Raw genomic sequence first — 22,224 nt, forward strand, 5'->3', positions numbered from 1 at the left:
TTTGATTGGCAGACAAAGAAAACTATAACTAAAGACATCACTGTTGTACCAATTACACAGGGCCGTCTGAATTTGTTTAAATCTTACCTATTTAATAAATTACAAGTAATGCCTTTAGAGGAAAATAACCCCAATGTTTTACATAATATTTTTTTTAATTTATTTACCAAATTTAGTGAATGGGCTACAACTGGAATTCATTCAAGAGTAGAATGAGGCTCTATAGCCTCTATGATGATAAAACTTTCAACCATAATCCACTCTTTCTGGAATATGTAAAAAAATATTCAAAAACATTTAAACATGTTTGTCAAGCAGCAAAATCTTTATACTTAAGAAATAAAATAAGACATTCTAACTGGTGTTGCGGAATTTAGTGGACTGTATGCGCTGGTTCAAATTAAGGAGGTAGGAAATAACTATATACTTAAATTAGGATTATATTGTAATATGGCGGAAGGAAGGCAACGTACCTACCTTGTTTGATGAGCTCGTTCTGTCTCCAGCTGATCTTCAAGTAGGAAACGCTATGACTAAAACTTGACACATACACAGGTATTTAATTAATTTATAAAGTTAGTGCGGTGATTGCGCGAATCTCAATATAATGCGTGCGGCGGCGCAGCGGTGTCACTCAGCGGCACTTCGAAAGCAATAACGATCGTCCTTCGATTCACTTCGCGTAATTAGCGGATTTGAAGGCTTTTGCGAACCACTAGCGCCATCTCTGTGGCCTTGTACGCTGCCATTAGGAAATGGAATATAGAAGCGGTAAAGAGGATACTGAAGGAGGAGTAGGATAATAAGAAATAAATATATATAATATAAATACATATATTCCGCGCAACCATTCCCCCCGGGCTTGAAGCCTTGCCTTCAAAAACTATTATGCGAACAAAAGTAATCGAAATCTTAACCTAATCCTAAACTAAGCGAAAGTAACAAAATTATTTAGGTAGCGGACAAAGACGTACTACAGGACGCAAATATGAACCTATAGCAGTGCGCACGCGAACAATTCGAGTAACATTGTTTGATCCAGGAAATACTTCCTCGACTAGCCCTAATGGCCAGTGAAGCGGCGGTGCGTTATCAACCTTTATAATTACGACATCACCTACCTCGATAGGGTTGGTTGGCTTGTTCCATTTGCTTCGCATTTGAAGGGTATGTAAGTAGTCAGATTTCCATCGCTTCCAGAAAGACTGAACAAGCTTATCAATTAAATCTTGTCTCGAAAGCAAATGTAACGGCCCTTCCTCTATTTCTCTAGCCGGTAGGTAATTTAGAGGCGTAAGCGTTAAAAAGTGAGCCGGTGTTAACGCGAGCGGTTCTGAAGGATCATTAGATAGCGTGCGACACAAAGGCCTAGAGTTCATTACTGCCTCGATTTGGGTAAGTACAGTGCTAAACTCTTCTAACGTTAAAATTTGGTCGCCTACTACGCGATATAAGTGAGTTTTTAGGCTCTTAATATTGGTTTCCCAGTTACCACCAAAGTGACCGGCAGTTGGGACATTTAATGACCAGTGGATGCGATGCTCAGCTAAAACATGACCAAATTCAGTCTTGAAATGTTTTGACATTAAAAAGTCGTGTAATTCTGAAAGAACACGTTTAGCACACACGTAGTTTCCTCCATTATCAGAATAAAGACGCGAAACAAAACCACGGCGTGATAAAAATCGTTTAAAAGCCGCGAGAAAACTGGCGGTGCTTAAATCAGTAGCACATTCGATGTGCACTGCGCGAGTGGTTAAGCATACGAAAAGGCACACGTATGCCTTGGTTGGACGAATTCCACGACCGCGTGACATAGTCACCTTAAAAGGGCCTGCGTAATCCGTTCCCGTATGTACAAAAGGCTTAACAGCTGGCGTAACTCGACAAGAGCGGTGATCTGCCATTTCTGGAAAACTCGGCTTAGCATTGAGTCGAAAGCAGGGTAAACATTTGTGCACCCGACTACGAATCAAATTACGAGCGGATAGAATCCAATATCTTTGGCGTAGTATAGACATCAAAAGATCCGGGCCCGCGTGGCAGTTCAACTTATGATTGTAGTCAACTAAAAGGTTTACAATGTGACCCTTTCGCGGAAGTATGATAGGGTGCTTATTGTCAAAACTTAGATCAGAATTCCTTAAACGACCTCCGACTCTAATGAGTTTATCCTGTGTAAATGGTTTGAGGCGTTGAAACGCCGGACTACAACATTTTCCTTTCTGTAAGTTAGCTATTTCGTTAGGGAAGTGAGCGCGTTGAACTTGACGCCATATTAAATTTTCAGCGTAATTTAAATCTGACGCAACGATAGCTTCACGAAGCGGTAATAACTTTGCAAAACGACATATAAAAACTACACAGCGTAGAAGCTTTGACCAAGATGAAAAGCGATCTGCAAGCGACACGATCAAGTTTTCTTCCATAAATTCAGCGGTGACATGAACATGATTCCTTTCTTCAGGTGGATGCGACACTGTCGATGGGTTAAAAGCGATAACTGGCCAATGATCTGGATTCAATTTAACCCATTCGGGACCACAGAACCAAAGCGGATGATCGATTATTTGTGCGGGGGTGAGCCCTCTAGATAAGCAATCAGCGGGATTATCAATACCTGATACATGATAAAATGTATTCACGGGAAGGTCATTTTGTATTTTAGTTACACGATTAGCCACGAAGGTATCCCAACGATGGGGCGAAGAATGCACCCAACACAAGGCAACCGTTGAGTCCGAAAATGCGAAAATTCTATGAATATTTATGCGATTATTGCAAGCTTCCATTACCTTGGTAATCAAGTTACTTAATACAAGGATTGCACAAAGCTCTAAACGTGCGAGTGATATGACTTTACGAGGCGAAACTTTCGATTTAGCAATTATCAAATGAAATTCATTCTCACGCAGACCGACACTATCTCTAACGTGGAAGTAAACTACGCCACCATAGGCCTTTTCACTTGCATCTGCAAATCCCACTATGTTTATAATGTCACCAGCAAAGATGCCTACATGCCGTGGAATCTTTATTTTGCTAAGTAAAGGAAGTTCCTCTTTGAAACGATACCACTGTTGGAGAATATGTTCAGGTGGTATGTCATCCCAATCACATTCACATAACCAAAGTTGTTTAATGAGAAGTTTTGCGTATAGGACTACAGGAGCTACGAAACCCATAACGTCCCATATTCTAGCAACACAAGACAAAATAGTGCGCTTTGTACAAGACTCTGCGGGTGTACTAATTTTAAGACCAAAGCAGTCTGTAGCGGGAGACCAACATAAGCCTAGTACTTTATGTGGTTCAGAATCATCGAACTCCTTAACTGAAGAGAGACGATGAGACGGCGGAATGGAGTCTAAAACCCTTTGTGAGTTGCATGTCCATTTTACGAGATCAAACTGGCCTGCCTTAAAAAGAGCAATTACTTCGGCTGCGGTACTAATAGCTTCTTCATCACTATCGACACTATACACAAAGTCATCTGTATATAAACCTGTATCGACAGTCTCCTTTGCTCGCGGGAAAGACGCACCTTCGTCCGAAAGTAGCTGCTTAACAGTACGAAGTGCGTGGAATGGACTAGACGTTAATCCGAAGCAAACGCGGTTGAATTCATATGTCTTCAAAGGTTCTTGCGGGGAAAAGCGATATAAAATACGTTGAAATCTGCGATCACATGGCCGAATCCCAATACAAAGGAACATTTGACGTATGTCAGCGGAAAAAGCGATGCGGTATAGGCGGAAATTGACCATAATATTAAATATGTTTCCTTGAAGATTCTGACCACTGTATAAAATATCATTGAGAGATACTTGTGTAGTAGTTTTAGCACTAGCGTCTAAGACAACGCGTAACCTTGACGTAACCTTGTCCTCTCTTATAACTCCATGATGCGAAATGGTATACGACCGTAAGCTCTGTGTTGCGTCCGTATCTGGAAGTACTGGCGAAATATACCCCTTTTCTAAATACTCGAGTATGACACTATCGTAAGCTTCCTTGAGCTTAGGCGAAGATAACATTTTACGTTCTAAGCAATAGAAGCGCGTTGTTGCCTTTTGCAGTGAATCCCCTAATGACAAAACATCTCCTTTGAATGGTAGTGCGACTTCGTAACGACCGTCTGCCTGGCGGGTAGTAGTTTTACTATAAATTTCTTCACATGCCGCGTCATCTGGGCACATTGGATGCGGAGCATCTATCTCTTCTATCTGCCAAAATTTCCGCACGGCAGCATCAAGCGGATCTTCTGAGCAACAATTCGATACTGACAAGCAATTATCAATACAAGCAGGGGCAGAACCGACGATGACATAACCTAGAACTGTTTCTAGAGCGACGGGTGAAGGGGAATCAGGCTGACCTTGAACCTTGTGGGACAAAAGAAGGTGAGGAAAGACTGAAGCTCCAACTAGCAAATCAATGTCTCCTGGAATAGAGTAACTATCGTCAGCCAGAGGTAAATTATTAAAATTAATTAAGGCTAAATTATTAACCGACACGGTAGATAAGCGTTCAGTTACCTTATCTACTACGAATGAGTTCATATCGAAGCATACACCTAGATTGAACCTGGAAAAGAATTTTATCATGACTGAACTGTCTATCGATTTAGTAAGACCTCCAATTCCCTTGACTACGGAACACCTGGGCTTCTGGTTTGGTTTCAAACCCAATCGTTGACACAAACTGCGACTAATAAAATTGCTTTGTGAAGCACTATCGAGTAAAGCGCGAGCACTATGTTCCCTGCCATGAGAGTCAAATACAACGACGCGTGCGGTAGCTAATAATACTGTACTATGAGTACGCGGAGCGGAATGAACACTATTCAAAAAAGTGCACAATGTCACATCTTTAGCGTTGGAGCGTTGTGTGTTCGATTGGTCGACGCCTAAGTTTGATGACGATGACGCTGTGTGGCTGACTTTCGCGGGAGCTACATAACGATTAGTTTCGAAATGCAACAGCGTGTGGTGTCTTCCTTGACACTTGCGACAGAGCGATCCAGAGTTACATTTCAAAGCGAGGTGACGTGAACTCAAGCAGTTTATACACAAAGAATTTAATTTTACGAATTTAAATCGCTCCGTGGGGTTCATCTCTTGAAACTTAGTACATTTGTACAATTGTTCATGGTACGACTTACACAGTGAACAAGCGCGCGATGAGGAATCACTAGTATTGACATATGTGTGAGTAGTCTTATTTTGTTTTACAGTCGCATCGCTACGCGAGCGATTCTTAATTAATGAATCACTGTTTGAAGTGCGCTGCAATATTTTAGCGTGATCGCGAACAAATGAAACTAAGCTTTCAAACGATGGAATTTCAGATCCACGATGTTGTACCTCGAAAGCGCGGGCGGTCTCCGGATCGAGTCTCTTCAATGCGGTATACAAAAATATAAAATCAGCGAGTTGATTGAACTTCAAGTTATTTAACGCCGAAACAGAAGTAGCGAACTTATCAAGAAATTGTTCAAGACCTGTAATACTAACAGAAGTTAAAGGTTTAAATGCGAATATTTGATCTAAATAAGCGGAAGCGAGCGAACGCTTGTCTTCGTATTTGTCTATTAAAGTTTGTAGAATAATGCCATAATTCTCGGCAGTGGCTGACACACCAGCAAACACCGATAGTACTTTTGAATCTAATCTACCTAACAAGTAATGTAATTTCTCGGAGTCAGTGAGAGTGCGGTTATCATGGACAGTGTTTTTGAAAGCAGAGTAAAATAGTGGCCAATTTTTAACATCACCATTAAACTGACACAACTGAATAGGCGGTAATTTTGGGCGATCGCGACACACTGTCGACAAGTCTTGCATTTCCGATGAAATAATTCTCGCGGTATGCTTGACACGACTATACAAATCTTCGAAAGCACACAATGGTTGTATGTTAATTGTGTACTTGGGGTTTATAGTCATTTCCAATAAATTAATTTCATCTAAAATGTTCTCGAAATCCAATCGCAAACGATCTACGGTTTCAATATCAGCTAAAAAACATTCTTTCGCGGATTGTGCTGATAAATCCTTAGCCCTCTCTGCTAATTGTTGAACTCGAGAAAACATTACATTCTTCTTAGCGTGTAAAAGCAACAATTTATTTTCACTAGCCATTTTAAATTTGTAAGTATATATATGTATACAAATGCGTAAGTGAACAAACTAAATAATATTAAAGTTTAATACAATTTAGTAAACACTATAAATCAATCAATAAAGGATGAGCAATCTATCATAACTCGTTAACTAATATTCAATGTTAACTAAGTACCTACAGTATAAGTCAGAACGAATGACCACTTACAGATGATCTATCGACGTCGCATATCTATACGAAGCTACGGGTCAGTACTAGACTGGTCATGCATTCAACAATCGTAGATTGCTTAGCGATAAGAACATTACGACAATATAATTACCTACAGGCCAAGCCTACAGGTGTCTTAGCTATGATTTAAACTTAATATTAAAGAATTATTTGTTGAAGCGGAGTGTAGGTAGGTATTTCACAGCGTGTGGCGAGACTTTATACCTACTTCGACAATGCGGTTATATTAAGACGAAAACGATGTCTTAATTAATACTTTTTACATTAAGCGGGTTAAATATTTACTAAGCGAGAAGCGAATTAAATACCTATTGTATTAAAGCGGATTATATTCCTACGAAACGAGAAGCGAATTAAGTATTCGATTATAGCGGGTTTCAACAACTATGTAGGTTAAAATACCGATCACTCGCGAACAATATATTAACCTATTACATTTGAGAATTTAAGTATTTAATAAAGTAACGATCCGGCTCGAAGGACCAGAAAAAAAATGGTGTTGCGGAATTTAGTGGACTGTATGCGCTGGTTCAAATTAAGGAGGTAGGAAATAACTATATACTTAAATTAGGATTATATTGTAATATGGCGGAAGGAAGGCAACGTACCTACCTTGTTTGATGAGCTCGTTCTGTCTCCAGCTGATCTTCAAGTAGGAAACGCTATGACTAAAACTTGACACATACACAGGTATTTAATTAATTTATAAAGTTAGTGCGGTGATTGCGCGAATCTCAATATAATGCGTGCGGCGGCGCAGCGGTGTCACTCAGCGGCACTTCGAAAGCAATAACGATCGTCCTTCGATTCACTTCGCGTAATTAGCGGATTTGAAGGCTTTTGCGAACCACTAGCGCCATCTCTGTGGCCTTGTACGCTGCCATTAGGAAATGGAATATAGAAGCGGTAAAGAGGATACTGAAGGAGGAGTAGGATAATAAGAAATAAATATATATAATATAAATACATATATTCCGCGCAACCACTAACGATAAAATCAAAAATAATGAAACTGGTAAAACAAAAGATCAAAACTCTGAGTTTAATCTAAATATTAATAATGTAATTGTAAAATCAAACTTAGATGTTGCTAGAGCTTTTGAAAATTTCTTTACCAATGTTCCCATATCTACCACTAAACATTTAAACTTATGTTTTATTTAAACTTATGCTTTATATGGCAATATCATTACTTTCTGCAAATGTTACTAAATGTTCAAATAATTTCCAATTTAAGTATGTTAATATCTCAGGTATTATAAAGTCATTTAAAGAGATTAATGTTAAAAACACAGCTGACCTCTGGGGTATATCTGTTAAAGTAATAGGCTCCCTGATTGATATAATAGCGCCTGATCTAGCCCTAATATTTAACAAATGTATAGACTGTGGCAGACCTCATGAAGCATAGCAAAATAATACCTTTATTCAAGTCGGGTTGCTGATCAGATCCCTCTAATTATAGGCCTACTTCAATTTTGCCTACCCTGAGTAAAATATTTGAAAAACTAATACTGTGTCAACTACGCGCTCATTTTTACATAAATAAAATTATACATGATAAACAATTTGGATTCACTCGGGGACGTTCAAGTGTTGACGCAGGTGTTGCATTAATTGAACATATTTTAAGTGCTTGGGAGGATTCACAAGATTCTTTAGAAATCTTTTGCGACCTTTCCAAAGCGTTTGATTGCGTCCAACATGAATTTCTAATCAGGAAATTACAACACTATGGCATAAGAGGAAGTGCATTAAATTTATTAATCTCATATTTGAATAACAGGATACAGTATGTTGAAGTTAATAGTGTAAGGTCTTCAGGCTCCGTGCTAGGAATGGGTGTCCCGCAGGGTTCAATTCTCAGACCATTTCTGTTTTTAATTTATATCAATGACCTACCCTATCTTATAAAGAACACACATGATATAGTATTGTTTGCGGATGATACATCACTATTATTTAAAGTTAATCGACATGCAACTACTATTGAACATATAAATAATGCTATTTCTAAGGTAGAACAATGGTTCAAAGTAAACAATCTTCTTTTGAATGGTAAGAAAACGAAATGCTTAAAATTCATATTACCAAATGTAAAAAAGATTAACACACATATTAAATTAAATGGAGAAAGGTTGGATCTTGTAAATAAGACAGTGTTCTTGGGTATAACTCTAGATGAGAAGCTTCAGTGGGGTGAACATATATCTACCTTAGCAAACAGGTTAAGCTCTGCAGCATATGCGGTTAAGAAGATAAGAGAACTGACTGACATAGATACGGCCCGAATAGTATATTTTAGTTACTTCCACAGCATTATGAGCTATGGTATCCTTTTATGGGGTAATGCTGATGAGATCAATACGATATTTGTGCTGCAGAAGAGAGCCATGAGAGCCATTTATAACATGGGATCTAGAATTTCGCTAAAGAATAAGTTTAAAGAAATAGGTATTAAGACAGTGGCCTCACAATACATTTACGAGAATTTGATGTTTGTACAAAAGAATAAAAATAAGTTCACAAAACTAAGTGACTTAAATATTACTAGAAATAAGGGTAGACTTGCCATGCCTGCCATAAGAATTCATAAAGTCAGTAATTCTTTTAGGTGTCAGTGTGTTCGCTTATATAATAAACTCCCCGAACATATAGCTAATATGTCTATAAACAAATTCAAAGCCTTCACAAAAAGTAAATTAAGCAGCAAAGGCTATTACAATATCCAAGATTATTTAAATGATAAAGCAGCCTGGAATTGAATTGATCTACTTAAGTGTGATTTGTTTTATGTGATTTTAATTGTTTGATGTTATTTATATTACTTAATTGATTTGTTTGATTTTAATTTTATCTGTTTGATATTATTTATTTATTATTATGAAATTTAGTGTATGACTGAACTTAAGCCATTGTAAATTAATGTTATGAGTTCAATAAACGTTTTGATTTGATTTTGATTTAGTACCTAAATAAAACTAAAAGTTCTTAATTCTTACATGACATTCAAGACTGTTTTTTTACTTTTCCCTTACACTTGTTTTATAATATAATATACGTATGTATATTTTCATAAGAAACAGATGTTTATGCTAATAATATATAAGTATTATAATGTTTTGATGTCTTTATTAGAAGTTAATTAAGTGTATTTTCTGGGATGTATTTTTTTTGCAATCGTGTGTATTGCTTATCAACACTCTGCATACCTTTCAGGTAGGTAGTTATATAAATAGTTAAATACATATATAGATAATTGTAATCTTATTTCGCATATTTAAAATATTCAAAATAAAGTTTATGGCGGTATTGGTCACTTTTAGGTGAACCATACGCTCGTTCTCCTCTTCCAATAAAAATGAAATCTTGGCAATTAGACCAATATATCTCAGTACTTCTTTTTTTAAATAATTATTTGCGAGTAGAATTACAGACCACAGCTATTTATTAAATTTTAATATAAACAGAATTTTTTAAAAGAGGGGCAAACGGGCCACATTCTCACAGGATGGGGAGAGGTGAGTCAACCGCCCATGGACATCCGCAACATCAGGTGTCAAGAGATGCGTTGCCAGCCTCTAAGTTGGGAGTATGCTCTTTTTTTGAAGGTCCGTAAATCATATCAGTTCGGAAAAACAGCAGCCGGTAAATCATTCCACAAAGTGGCTGTGCGTGGCAAGAAATTTCTAGCAAACATCTTTCATCCCCCTAAATGTTAAGAGTAGTCCACCCCTTTTTTATATAGTTTTAGTTTTACTGGCATTAAAAAATAGATACAACTTAAATTTTTCGCTCTTCTACGATCTACAACTATTTTTGTATCGCGATTTTATATTATTCTGTTCCATCCACAAATCCGCTATAGGGTTGCAAGATGGCAATTGAATAAAAAATTGTAGTACGATAAATTTGGTAGGTCTGAGAATCGGTTGCATCTACTTTTCATAGCCCAAAAATTTTTTAATTACTTTAAATGGCAACACAACGTTTGCTGGGTCAGCTAGTAATATATATGAAGATTAAAATGACACAATCCGCGAATATTTATGGAGAATTATATTGCTTTTGAAATAGGCAAACAATCTGACTCTCACATCAAGCATGTTTCTAAAGATTATTATCCTAAACAAACTCAACGTGAGTTAGAACGTAAACGTATTTTTAAGTTAACATAATATTTGCATTCCATTTACTGCTAAATTTAATAGGTCGAGCTTTAAAATTATGTTAAGACAAAAGATTATTCATACACCAGGAAAATGTATGTAAGAATAAATTATTTGCCCCTATATTATATTTCATTACAATTATAGATAACAAAATTTATTTATGGATTTAGTGAAAAGTTCAATGTGTATACTCTGCATTGTTGAAATTGTGTTTTTGTTTGATTATTATATTATTGAAAATAAGTTTTAAACATAAATTTAAATTAATAATTTATTCAAACAAAATAAAGCTTCTAACTATATTTACAATACTACGACAACATAAAATTAAAACTATCATTACGTGGAAGCGTACCAAGAATACTGGCAGCATTACCGCGTTGGATAGCTAGGCTGATCCGTTGACCGAAATAGCTATTTCGGCAGCTGCCAGCGTTTGGGTTTCCAGTAGCCTTATTGAGGCGTGTTATTGATAATTTATTTAAATTTAAATGGAAATCATACATCCGGTTCTCCACAGTGCGGTTTTCAAGGAACTTTCGTTCACTTAAAACAAAGCTGTGGAATGACCTTGCTTGTGCTGTTACATGGGTATTGCATGTGACATTACTGGGAAAATTAGACTTGACAACTTATGTCTCAAGGTGACGAGCGCCACTCAGAATTTTTGGGTTTTTTAATAATCCTGAGCGGCACTTCATTGTTATGGGCAGGACATATCAACTACCATCAGCGGAACGTCCTGCTCGTCTCGTCCCTTATTTTCATAAAAAAAATAACCTTTGGGTTAAAGTATCCATGTCAGACACTCGGTAACTGACTATTACCAATAAAGATAAAAGGGCTCTTTGAAATAATTGACTACGGGCCCCGTGCTTGCTTAACCGGCTCTGAGTATTATACAAGGGCAATTGAGATGTAGAACGAAGTCGTTGGTCATGGCCATTCTAATTAGCCCAAACATATTTATATATACGGTTCTATAAACTTGGCTGGTTGAAATCAAAGACTTCTATGTATACTACTAGACAAGCGGTATAGGCTTAAATAATTGCTCTATGAGTTTCGGTTCCGACGCCGCAACTCGTTTAGTCAGCCTAGCGAAACTCCCTAAGATAAAAGCGATTCATTCGATTGTATGAAACGTGCAGTTAGTGATACATTGACAGACATAATTTTGTAAAAAACGGAGATAGCCGAAATCCACTACGTTGTAAGCAAGTGTTCGCTTTCAAACTTAGCCGGATTATACTTCGTCGCCAATCGTCATACTGTAATTACTACTATTTCAAACTTATCTTAAATCACTCCACGTTTCGTACTAAACTAAATTTCAATTTTTACTTAGGCAGTCCTATCTCATATTACGTAGTAATTTCATTCTCTTGGGTTTAGTCCACTGCAATCAATCGATAAGACGAGTGCACCGTTTTGTAAGCCGTGAACGTTGTTTTCAAACAAACACAGATTTTGTTTTTTATTATGAAAATAAGGGAAGAGACGAGCAGGACATAACTGACAGACGGACAGGACTTTAATTGATATGCCCTACCCATTACAATACAGTGCCTCTCAAGATTATTCAAAAACCCAAAAATTCTGAGCGGCACTAAAACTGCGCTCGTCACCTGTCAGGTGTCAAGTCTCATTTGCCCAGTAATTTCACTAGCTACGGCGCAGTTCAGAAAGAAACACAGTAATGTGTAAGCATTACTGTGTTTCTTTCTGAACTGACTATATACGAACTGATAATAGACGTTCTGTATATTTGTATAATCTTGAAGCCACAACACGAAAGTTGAACAAATATACCGATATTTACGAATCACGCGTCATGCGGACGGTTGGCTTAGTTGGTAAGAGCGCTGTGACGTAATCCGAGAGACGCGGGTTGAAATCCCGCATCACCTATAAATTTTAGTACAAATTAAATTTGTATATTTAATCCCAGAAGTCAGGGATATCACTTAAAAATGCCATACAGTTTGCATAATCTTGTTGTGAAAAAAAAAAACCAAAATCTTTTGTTACGTATAAAATTTAAAGAATCTCCCAAATCACTCATAGTATATTCCATCATTAGATCTATGTGTAATGAAACTAATCCGGCATCCTCTTCAAACAAAGTATAAATTCAAATGTATCGACAAACAGAGAAGATATGAGGTAGTGAAACTCTTCAAATTTGTGAATTATAATTTCGGTAATGTTTAACCATCTTGCAATCTAAAAGTTAAGCCTTATAAAGTAAGGGCTTAGGACAAGTTTTCGTGATAAAGCAAAGTGCATGGTGTTATTGCGGTGTAAAGTTCATCGATAAGAAATGTAAGAAGCTTGCAAATTATAGCCCTAACTATGATGGCGCAAAAACGTGCAAAGAAAACTATTACTCTTGGGCAGTTTTATACTGATAAGATTTAAAAAAAACTAGATTTGCAGATAAGAAGCTGTTTCGCTTTCAAACTTAGCCGTATTATACTTCATCGCCAATCGTCATACTGTAATTACTACTAATTCAAACTTATCTCAAATGACTGCACATTTCATACTAAACTAAATTTCAATTTTTACTTAGGCAGTCCTGCCTCTTGTTACGTAGTATTTTCATTCTCTTGGGTTTAGTCCACTGCAATCAATCGATAAGACGAGTGCACTGTTTTGTAAGCCGTGAACATTGTTCTCAAACTAGTGTTAGTTTTAGTTTCAGTAGTTAGATTTTGTATTTTTTTATGAAAATAAGGGACGAGACGAGCAGGACGTTCCGCTGATGGTAGTTGATACGTCCTGCCCATTACAATGAAGTGCCGCTCAGAATTATTGAGAAAACCAAAAATTCTGAGCGGCGCTCGTCACCTTGAGACATAAGTTGTCAAGTCTAATTTGCCCAGTAATGTCACATGCAAAGCCCATGTAACAGCACAAGGAAGTTCATTCCACAGCTTTGTTTTAAGTGAACGAAAGTTCCTTGAAGACGGCACTGTGGAGGACATGTTTAAAACTTATTTTCAATAATATAATAATCAAACAAAAACATTATTTCCACGATGCAGAGTATACACATTGAACTTTTCACTAAATCCATAAATAAATTTTGTTATCTATAATTGTAATGAAATATAATATAGGGGCAAATAATTTATTCTTACATACATTTTCCTGGTGTATGAATAATCTTTTGTCTTAACATAATTTTAAAGCTCGACCTATTAAATTTAGCAGTAAATGGAATGCAAATATTATGTTAACTTAAAAATACGTTTACGTTCTAACTCACGTTGAGTTTGTTTAGGATAATAATCTTTAGAAACATGCTTGATGTGAGAGTCAGATTGTTTGCCTATTTCAAAAGCAATATAATTCTCGATTAATATTCGCGTGATTGTATCATTTTAATCTTCATATATATAACTAGCTGACGCAGCAAACGTTGTGTTGCCATGTAAAGTAATTAAAAAATTTTTGTGCTATAAAAAGTAGATGCAACCGATTCTCAGACCTACCAAATTTACATTTTTATTATTATTTTATCTAACCCAACGTTTCAAGACATTTCCAGATCTCGTTTTCAGTGGGACTTTCAGCAAAAATTTAATTTAGAAAACACAGTTACAAATACACGCGTTTTAATTCTTCTTTAGTGTTTTAAAGTATAACACAGAGTAGACAATAAACCAAATGAAATTTTCATGCAACTTCACATGTCCAATTAAAATTTTGACCAGACCACTATTGTTGCCTTGCTTCGGGAGCATTATTCTGTTACTTTTAGTTATCATGCTATAACAACGTTCGTCATGCTCACTGAAATTGGCATTGCTTGAAGCGGCTCGTCGTGCCGTCTACATGCCTCCAATATGTGCGAAAAGAACGATGACTGGTCCATGCACCAATTCATGCACGGGTGTTGCTTGTGGTGCCAGTTCGACGTGTTATAGAAAATAAATCATTGTATTTGTGCGATGCGTTTAATAACTATGTATAACAAAATTCACGACCATCATGTTCACGAAGCATGCTTACACACACAATAATTCAGTTTTACTCTTTATTATTTAGTACTTTTATGAAATATTTGTTTTAAAATTTTGAATTTGTAATATATTGGATGCAGCACCTTACAAACTATATTTTTATGTGTATAACAGCCATTGTAAAATACTCTATTTGATTTAAAAGATTGACGGATGAGTTTCTTGTATTATCTTCATACGAGCTCAATTTTTCCCAAACATACAATAGATTCAGTAATTCATATTACTGCCAACTCAAAGCGCTTAGTTTAAGCCTGATTGAAATAAGTTTGTAGCTGTTCCTACAACCAATAATATCAATTAATACAAATGTCTAATATCTAACTTGTAACGTAATACAATCGTAGCATTTTAGATCGTAGAAATAGTAATCGTGCATATTAACTGTAATAAGCTTATACCGAAAGATTCGTTCTTAAAAGAACATATTAATGTATATACCGTAATATTAGCTCTTATAAGAACCATTTCATAATGCTGTACATCAAGTCATAGAATCATGTAGAGCACAGTAGTCACCTCATCGAAGTACAAGCATCGTCACGTTCTCTCAAAGACCGCAGATATACTCAGTGACCAGTTATATATTCCACATATTCCTCACATTCTATTTACTACTCAAGCAGTTGTTTTATTAAATCTCCAAACGCTCGCTTTGACTTTGACTAACTTAGATATCCTTAAAAGCATAGCCACATGTGGTAGTAACACTTTGTGTTTGACATCTATATCCCTTGTAAAGGCACAAGTCGATACCATTACTTGCTATTACTAACAGGTATTCGCAACAGTATTAATATATGGGTCTCAGCTTACAGTTTCTAGGATTTGTATGTACACTATTATGTTTAGATTATGTACCTATCGATCGAGGTAGAGTTGAGCATGAGGTAAATGATAAGATCTTTAAATAAATTGATAATGAAATTTGAAGCAATTACGGGAAGTATATTATAATCTTATAAGAGCTATATTAGTTGTACTGTAAAATAAAGTTTTACTTAAGAAGCCAAGTTTTATTGAACTTATGAAAAAATATTGATTGGGTAGTTTTATTAATTCTATTTTTAGAGATAATTAATCCTCATATAATATGTACGTCTAGATTGCATATGACAGCTGTGAACAAGTCGTAAAATTAGCGGTGAACTGTTAGCCTCTATTTTCAGCAATGCACGCAGACTAAAATAAAGTGGCTAACGAATCACAAGTGTAAGACGTAGCTGTCCTCCACACTAAAGTAATAAACTTGGCCTGTTTAAATAACTAACCAACTATAAGAAACGCTTAGCAAAGCTTCTGGCCAGTAGTATTTTTCAAAAAACAACGCTAGCAGTGATTACTGATTATTTATTATAAAGTGAAGCGTTTGTTCAATCGTAATTAAATGTCACCAAAAAGCGTACTTCTATAATAAAATAAATCGTGACCTAAAAAATTTCCTATGTCATTACATCTTTGCAAAAAAGCTTTAAATCATTGGCTAAATTGTCTTGCTTATGATGAAGTAGAAAATTTTCTGATCAGACTGACATGACAAGCACACGCAGTCTATAGATGAAACCCAATTGCAGGTCCAATCTCAAACCCCCGTGCACAAACTCACACACACACACACACAGTTTTCAGACTTGTTTTAATTGTGCGATAATTGTAAAATTTGGTTTTTAATCATTATTGTTTATCGACTCTCTGGCTCCTTCTCATGTCCAAGTTACGTCAGTTGGTGGTGGGGCTGCTGCTTCGACTGCCGAAGACAAATATGTTGGTCTCAGTGAGTCATACATCTTTGTGCCGTTTGGTGTCGAGACACTTGGCCCGTGGGGCCCAGAGGCCCGGAGAATGTTCAAAATACTATCTTCGCGCCTCAATAAGACTACCGGAAACCCAAGCGCTGGCAGCTATTTCGGTCAACGGATCAGCCTTGCTATCCAACGCGGTAATGCTGCCAGTATTCTTGGTACGCTTCCACGTAATGATAGTTTTAATTTTATGTAGTCGTAGTATTGTAATATAGTTATAAGATTTGTTTATCAAATATTATGTATCCGCTAAGGAAGTTCCGAGATATTCCCAATACAAGTGTCTTAAGACAACTAACTGGGAAGTCTCAATCACTAATAATACGTACGGCACGCTATGATGGCCGTTTTGAAGTTTGTCCACTCATGAAGTATCGTATTAATTAATAATTACATTAAAGGAGCAAATTACTGTTCTTTATTGTCAATAGTGACGTACAGTTAATCATCAATATTTATCGAATGTATAATTTAAGGACACAAAATTTATTTATTACATTGATTTCTACACTATATTAGGGTCCCACGAACATTTTTTTATAAGATTCTAATTATTGGTGTACTTATTTACCACAAAACACGGCATTTGTAATTCGAAATTCAAATTTTTTTAAAATGAAATCTAATACGATTTTCACATACGAGTAGGATCGCTGGCCAGCACAATTATAACCTACGGCAAACTCGCGTCAATGCTCAATGCAAAACAAAGCAGTTTCTTCTTTTCTTTATTAGTTTCTTTTTTTTTGGTCTCTTTTTGTATTCATGTTTCTTATGTGCATATAAAGTATGTATATTTATTTTCATTCCAATATTCAGTTCGTTCAAATATATTAAGTACTTAAACATTTATATTTTTGTTATATTAATGCTTTTTAATCAGGTACCTACTACTTGCAACAAAAACTAAGTCTTTAATATTTTTTTTCGAGAATTAATTGACATTTCACATCACTATTATAATATGTCAAAACAGCCATCATAGCGTGCCGCTAGTATAAACTATATATGCAATCTTTGAAATAAACGAAATTTATTTATTATAATAATTTTTATCAAATCATGAAGTGACCGCGAGAACAAGGAATGCCAAACGCTCGAATCTTATCTCATTTCCATACGAAATAACTAGCTTTTGAACTTCATTGCACCAATCCTATTACATCATAAGATTCTCCTACTCAAGCATAATTTCAGAACAAAACTACATTTAGTTAGTTAAGTGAAACAGTTTTAATAGACATGAGAAACTGGGTCCATATACGAGACTAACAAAATCAAGCAAATTGGTGTTCTGTGAGTGAACCACCGTTGCATCGATGACTGCATGTTCAGGATAATATAAAAATCAACCGTAACTGCACAAGCTTAGAACCGAAAATGAAATGATCAGTTTCGAGAAAGATTTCAGAGAAATTCTCGTTGGGGAAGAGAGTTTGAATCTTGAGATACTTTATGAGTGTAAACCTAAAGCAGGTTATGTGAAGCAAACAAGATAATAGGCCAAGCAATTCTGGCATGACGGTGCGTGGTATAAGGGGCATATCTGTGTGAGTGACTACATTGAATTTAATATCTTGTTCACTTTACAGTGTAGGATACAGTGCATAGTTACGTAAACGTCTATACACATACAGTTTAATGACTTTTACCATGATAGATTCAGGAAAAGATGTTTGGGATGTGTTTATCGCTAGTGTTAAATATATTATATATGTTAAGTGGATATGACTGTATTAATACATGTTTTTTAAAGCTTCAGATGTCATTTCTTGGAAATTTAACGATGTGACGTCTCAGTAGGATTGCTGATTTTGCAAGTTAAATTTATTTTGCTGGGGAGTAAAAATATTAAATTTTAATTAATTTTTTATTAGGGTTTCGGGTACATTGAGCACCTTTATCGATATATAAAGATATTGACGGCACAAGCTGAACCAAACAGATGAAGGAATTTGATGATTTAAGTCAAAGTCAAATAAACTTTATACAATTAGGCTTAAATTAAACGCTTTTGAATCGTCACTACAAATATTTCTTTTAAGTTACTGAATTTCCAATATGTTCGTAAAATTTGAGCTCGTGAGAAGAACATATTCTACGAAACTCATCGGCCACTCTTTTCAATCAAATAGAGTATTTTACAATGGCTGTAATATACATAACAAAATAAGGTGCTATATATAAATTATTTCATAATAAATAAATAAATAATATTACTTACTTAATTTTTCTTATATATAAAACTTAAATTATCTTAACTAGTAATTTGTCTCTCGACAAAGGCCTCCTCTAAAGACTTCCACCTCATTCGGTCTCTAGCTACTCTCATCCAGTCCGGTCCTGCTATCCTTTCAAAATCGTCCTCCCACCTTCTAATCTGTCTACCTTTCCTTCGTTTCCCGTCTCTTGGATACCATTCTGTAACGGTTTTTGTCCATTTCCCTTCCTTTTCCCTCAGAATGTGTCCAGTCCAATTATTTCATAAAAAGTAATAAATAAGTAACAGTATAAATGTAGGTTATCGTATATAAGATCATTATTTGTTGACTAGGGTAATACATTATAGATGATTTAAATACATTTTAGCTCTCCAAGTCGTGCCCGTTATTGAGCATACAAATATTTGACATATAGATATTATAATCAAATCATAATAATTATCATAAAACAAAGTTGATTACATCATTTATTTAAATTTTATCATTATTAAGAAAAATTATTATAAATGTCATAGTTAAATTAAAAATTATGTTCAAAATACCCAGTTACAAAATACTTATTTGTCAATGTTACTTCAAGGCTTCAAAGTCATTTTCTATTAAAAATTCACTAATCTTATAATAACATTTATGCGATAAATATACACTGGCCTTGAAAAGTAAGTATCACACTTTTAAAATTGGGATAACGTTTTAAGTTCACAAGATATACTTTCGAAATAAAAAGGACTCCAAAGAGAATTTAATTTTGTACATAAAAACTTTATAGTCGGTAATCTTCTTTTAAAAATTGGCTGAAAAAAAATTTCAAAAAAGAAACCTTTTTCAAAGTGGACGTTTCCGAATAAATTTTTTTCAAGATCGATGGGTCTTGTTTTTAAAAATTTATGCTAAAAAGCACATAACATTTATTTATCATGCCTCTTTCATTTGAAGAATGTGCTAGGATCATGGCTTTTCTGGAACTAAGTATCAGTATGCGTCGCACTGCAAGAATGGTGGGTGTGACGGTACGAACGGTCCAGAAGGTAAAGCGAAGGTACGAAGAGACTGGACACCATCTGAGGACACCTTGTAATAGCAGACCCAGGTGTACCAGTACCCGAGAAGATCGTTATATTATTTCCACTGTGTTAAGTAATCGCCACCAAAATGCAGTTGAAGTCCAGCAACAGCTACTTCAGACCCGGAGGGACTACATTAGTGACAGTACAGTGAGAAGAAGACTTGCTGAAGCAAATTTGAAACCCCGAAGACCAGCGAGTGGCCCAAAACTCGAGAGACAGCATCGAGTAGCGAGACTGCGATACGCCCGTGAACACATGCAGTGGGATGAAGAAGAATGGTCAAGAATTTTGTTTGCAGAGTTTGAGTCTCGATTCTCCCTTTACACTTCTGATGGAAGGCGAAGTGTTTACAGGCGACCTGGGGAGCGATACCTTCAAGCCTGCATCTCAGAAAGAGTCCAATACGGTGGAGGCAGTGTAAATGTATAGGCTGGCATATCTTCAGAAGGTCGCACAGAGCTAGTAGCCATAGAAAATGGCACCCTCACTGGGCAAAGATATTATGCTCAAGAAATTCTCAATGAGTATGCAGGGCCGTATTTAGCAAACATGCGTGATGGATCGATGCTGATGCATGATAATGCCCGGCCACACACGGCTCATATCGTACAAGAGTATATTCAGGAGGTCGGTATCAGCGTGATGGCTTGGCCATCAAGAAGTCCTGATCTCAACCCGATTGAACACGCCTGGGATGAACTTGGGAGGCTAGTCAGAAATCGCAGACCACCACCTACTACCCTCAGGGCACCAAAGCAGGCCCTGGTAGAAGAATGGGAGAATATTTCCCAACATCGGCTCCGAAACCTAGTGTTCAGTATGTCAAACCGGCTCGAAGCTGTAATCAGAGCTCGAGGAGGCAATACCAGTTATTAAAAATTAAATAACATGTAATACATTTTAGTTGATTTTTTTTACACTAAACTAAAAATGTCTATTTTCATTGTTTTATCTTTTTTAAGTAAGAAATGTTACTAATGTATAATTTTAGTTTCTAAGAATTAAAGCCTATAAAATTTGCAACAAAACGTTTTTAATCTTAAATCTCTACCTTCTATAGTTAAGAAAAAAATTTAATTTGAAAAGCGTGATACTTACTTTTGCAGGCTAGTGTATTTTAAGTTTATGTTTAAATTCCCTTTACAATTAAACAAGTAAACAATACTAGTAGAACAGTAGTAGTGACTCGTCGCCACAAACTGACAATCACTCGCCGTATAATTGGAGCTAATATTAATTATTCCCTGTGATTACTGTGCGAGTATTTTCAAGTACTAAATTAGTTTCGCGCGAAGTTGTCACGTTAAAGGCCTGACTTTAAAGTAGAAACACTGTGGTTAGTTTACTGAATTTCAATAGAAACTTGTAAATATCTTGCTTTATTTTGTTTTATTTTATGTTCTATGTATATTCTGTATTTTATCGTATTTTAAATTATGTATTTGACTGATAAAATGATTCAAAATTTGGATATTAAAAGTGATTCACCTCAGCATTTTTCCTCTCTATTCTTCAAAATATAAAATAATACATAAATATAAAACAATTTAAAATATAAAAAGCAATACAGTCCTTTAAACGTTGAGGCCAGTTATCAATAGAAGCACGCACTCTTTCCATGGGAAAATTATTCACTGCCAATCGTACGGATTGTTTTTGGGACTCCAAATTATGATGAGCAAGCCGTACTCTCTATAACTCACCATTAATCATAATCAGGCTTAAGATCAGGCAGGATTAAGATCGGGACTAGACGATGGCTAGTCTTCAGCTATGATGAAGTCCGAAACGTTTGTTTCCAACCAAGACTGCGTAAACCGACTTTATGTCGGCGCCGTGTCTTGCTGGAAGGACCATTCTTGGTAAATGTATTGGCGCCAAAATTAGAAAACTTAATGAACAATCATATAAAAAAGACAGATTCTAAATTCAAATGTAATATTTTGTTTATTTTTAATTGTAACAGTATTTATGACCAGACTGAATATACACGTTTATTCGACACTATCTAAGGACGGTCACGGTGGGTTTGTTGTTGTGATTCCTCTGGTGTTACAAGAGAGTAAGGGGCTCGGTGATTACAGTTTGTCCTCCTCTCTAAAAAAATAAATATATAAGGATAGTTAAGAGCACCAGGTCCATCTTCCAGATAAAAAAATTCACATTTTTAGTAGACCTAAAACAAACTCCCAACTGTAAGAGTTGTACTCATCGAGTCGATTTTAAATACGTGAACGTTAGGAAGAAAATAATTATAGCCACTTTTGATGGGCAAGTATTAAATATAATCATGAAATACCGGCAAAGTTGTTTACATATTTAAGATACATAGCTAAATATATATCGCTATACTTTCTTAACCTTTCAATGAGTAATTTATATTAATGTTTATTATGTTGTGCCAAAGTCCCCTGTTGTGATTTAAGAATAATAGTTGTATAATATTAAATCCATTATACACATTACATTTGGCCTGTTAATATAAAATGAACTCAGACAATGCAGATCTATTACAGTTTCCAGCCGGGTTTTGGGTCTATTGTTTAATTCAGAATCACTATAAGTGATAATTG

At 35.7% G+C, this 22,224-nt stretch overlaps 1 protein-coding gene across 1 annotated transcript; it reads right to left on the reverse strand.

Moving 5' to 3' along the window:
• Positions 1 to 372: 372 nt before the first annotated feature.
• Positions 373 to 4,509, reverse strand: LOC126966802 (uncharacterized). Its single transcript, XM_050811054.1, has one exon. The coding sequence runs from the start codon at positions 4,197 to 4,199 to the stop codon at positions 948 to 950; it is 3,252 nt and encodes a 1,083-aa protein (XP_050667011.1). The 5' UTR covers positions 4,200 to 4,509; the 3' UTR covers positions 373 to 947.
• Between the last annotated feature and the right edge of the window lie 17,715 nt (positions 4,510 to 22,224).

This window comes from Leptidea sinapis, chromosome 11, assembly GCF_905404315.1.
Source record: "Leptidea sinapis chromosome 11, ilLepSina1.1, whole genome shotgun sequence".
In the NCBI taxonomy this organism is placed as follows: Eukaryota; Metazoa; Arthropoda; class Insecta; order Lepidoptera; family Pieridae; genus Leptidea; species Leptidea sinapis.